General features: G+C 40.8%; 1 protein-coding gene across 2 annotated transcripts in view; it reads right to left on the bottom strand.

The window, feature by feature from the left end:
- Positions 1–2,500, bottom strand: part of LOC122250895 (esterase E4) — a 6,633-nt gene that overhangs the window by 2,058 nt on the left and 2,075 nt on the right. For both annotated transcript variants that reach the window (XM_043012608.2, XM_043012609.2), the window contains exons 5-9: positions 2,489–2,500; positions 1,776–1,961; positions 1,366–1,556; positions 822–975; positions 1–33 (exon numbers count right to left, since the gene is read on the bottom strand). The exon at positions 1–33 is cut by the window's left edge and continues 152 nt beyond it; the exon at positions 2,489–2,500 is cut by the window's right edge and continues 147 nt beyond it. In XM_043012608.2, the coding sequence (XP_042868542.2) occupies positions 1–33; positions 822–975; positions 1,366–1,556; positions 1,776–1,961; positions 2,489–2,500 (576 nt within the window). The remainder of the gene's footprint in view (positions 34–821; positions 976–1,365; positions 1,557–1,775; positions 1,962–2,488) is intronic.

Genomic DNA, 2,500 nt, shown 5'->3' with positions numbered 1-2,500 from the left:
CACTGCTGGGATCATCTGACATGAGGATTACACCTGTTGGGCAGAGTTTCGAGAGTGATGGGTGTTGTAAATAGATGTTTGTTTATCTGTTTATTTATTTCATAAGTGGCATCCACCTTATGGAAGTCATATTAAAAGGACGTCTACTGTTTCATGATTTGAGACTAATATTGGAAATACTTTTGTATGTTTACTTTACGTACGTTTCAAATTATTTTTAGACTAGAAGTTTTTTGCAGATCAAACACATTATCAGCAAGTGTGGAGAGTGATGTGGAAATATGTATTATTTACTCGGGTTATGATTTTTCAACAAAAGTGCATTCAAAGATGCCATCCTAAAGTTTAACAATGAACACAAGAGTCGTTATGTTATAAAAGACATTTACACAAGGTGTAGTTTAATTGCATCTTGACAAATTTTAACCACGTCTTAACAGACTTTAACCTCATCTTGACAAATTTTAACTGTGTCTGAATACATTTTAATCGCATCTTGATCAGTTTTAACCGCGATTTGATTAGTTTCAGGACAAAATGCGGCTTATGTTCGGAATCAGCAAACTATAAACTAGTAAAAAACGGACTTAAAAAAGTATTGGAAAAACAGAAAACAGTGTCATGGAGCAAGAAAGAAAACACATAATAAAAGAGTACAAAAGTGAGAACCAATAATGTACCCGAGAACGAGAAGGAAAACTGCAATAGAGAAGAAAAGAAAATCGTACAATGAAGAGTAAAAAAAAAAAAAAAAAAAAAAAAAACGTGACCAGCATAAGAAACACCCTAAGAATCTCAAATCAAAAGTTCTCCCGTCTGACCTGCAGCGAAGAGCAGACCCTCGTCAGGGACTCCACCGATCAGGACAGGGACGCGGGCGATGGGCAGGGAGGAGACCGGCTCTGGCAAGAAGGGCTGATCCCGAAGCCCACCATCCACGGTCAGCACGAACGGCAGAGGCCAGAAGCCGAAGTGCTGAGGAGGGAGAAGAAGGAACCGTTACTGCTGTTCTTGGGTTATTGCCATTACCGGCTTTCTCTTTGTTGTCACAGTTCTGCTATCATTGTTGTTGCGATTGTTATTTCATTTTATTATTATGGTTACTGTTACTATTATTATTTATCATTATTTGATTGTTATTATTATTGTCATTATTATTGCCATTATTAGTATTGTTTTGATGTCATTATTATAATAAATGTTATCATTATCATTATCATCTCCCTCTCCCTCCCTCCCCCTCCTTCCCTCTCCCTCTCCATCCCTCTCCCTCCCTCTCCCTCTCCCTCCCTCTCCCTCCCCCTCCCTCTCCATCCCTCTCTCTCTCCTTCTCCCACTCCTCTCCCTCTCCACCCCCGTCCTCACATGCATAGCAGCCTGAGCGGTGAGGAGGTCTTCTGTTGGAATCCCCGAGAGACAAGCCTTCATCTGCGCCGACGAAGCCGTGGGACAGCCGACGCCCCTCGCCAGCTGATGGGCGAATGGCGTGAGGTTCTTCCTGACGGCCCACTGGCAGTTACCGGCGCCGCTCATCATCACGCCGCCGTGGAAGAGGCCTTTGTGGAAGAGGTGGTTGTGTGTGATTAAAGGCTGTGAAATGATACTGAGGCAATGAGCTCTGGTTGGGAGAGGGACTCGTGATTCGGTCCGTTAGTTTCGTAATGGGTGTTTTTCGTTTCTTTATATTTTCATTTTTTGCGTGTGTGTTCTAGTGTATTTTTGCGGTGAAAGTTATCCCCTTGGTGTTAGTACTGATGATAGATAGATATATATACCTCTGGAAAGGGGCGACACCATGTGTATGTGGACGGACCCTGCACCTGCAGAGAAGCCTCCGATCGTCACCCTGGAGGAGTCGCCGCCGAAGTGGCTTATGTGGTCGCGCACCCAACGGAGCGCCGAGACCTGGTCCAGCATCCCGTAGTTGCCTGGCAGTTCTGTGTCTTCCGTTGTGAGGAATCCTGGCAGTTGTGCAGGAAGAGGAGGCCGGTTAAGGGTTGTTCTCTCTCTCTCTCTCTCTCTCTCTCTCTCTCTCTCTCTCTCTCTCTCTCTCTATATATATATATATATATATATATATATATATATATATATATATATATATATATATATATTCATTTATATACATACACACACACACACACACACACACACACACACACACACACATATATATGTACATATATATAATATATATATATATATATATATGTGTGTATATATATACATATATATATATATATATATATATATATATAATATATATATATATATATATATATATATATATATATATATATATAATATATATATATATACATTCATATATACATATTTATCTATACATATATTTTTTTATCAGCGTATGGATAGATCTTATCTTATCACACCCTCCCTCCTTCTCTCCCTATTTCTTTTCCCTTCCTCCACCCTCCTGTTCCCCAACCCCTCCTCCTCCACCTTCCTTCCCCTTCTCGTCTTTCCTTACCGAGAGCCCCGA

The sequence above is a fragment of the Penaeus japonicus genome, unplaced genomic scaffold (assembly GCF_977035675.1).
Source record: "Penaeus japonicus unplaced genomic scaffold, GWHDUDI00000001_assembly GWHDUDI00000001, whole genome shotgun sequence".
NCBI classification, from domain to species: Eukaryota; Metazoa; Arthropoda; class Malacostraca; order Decapoda; family Penaeidae; genus Penaeus; species Penaeus japonicus.
The sequence above is the reverse complement of the archived record's forward strand: the minus strand, read 5'-3'. Positions and strand labels throughout refer to the sequence as shown.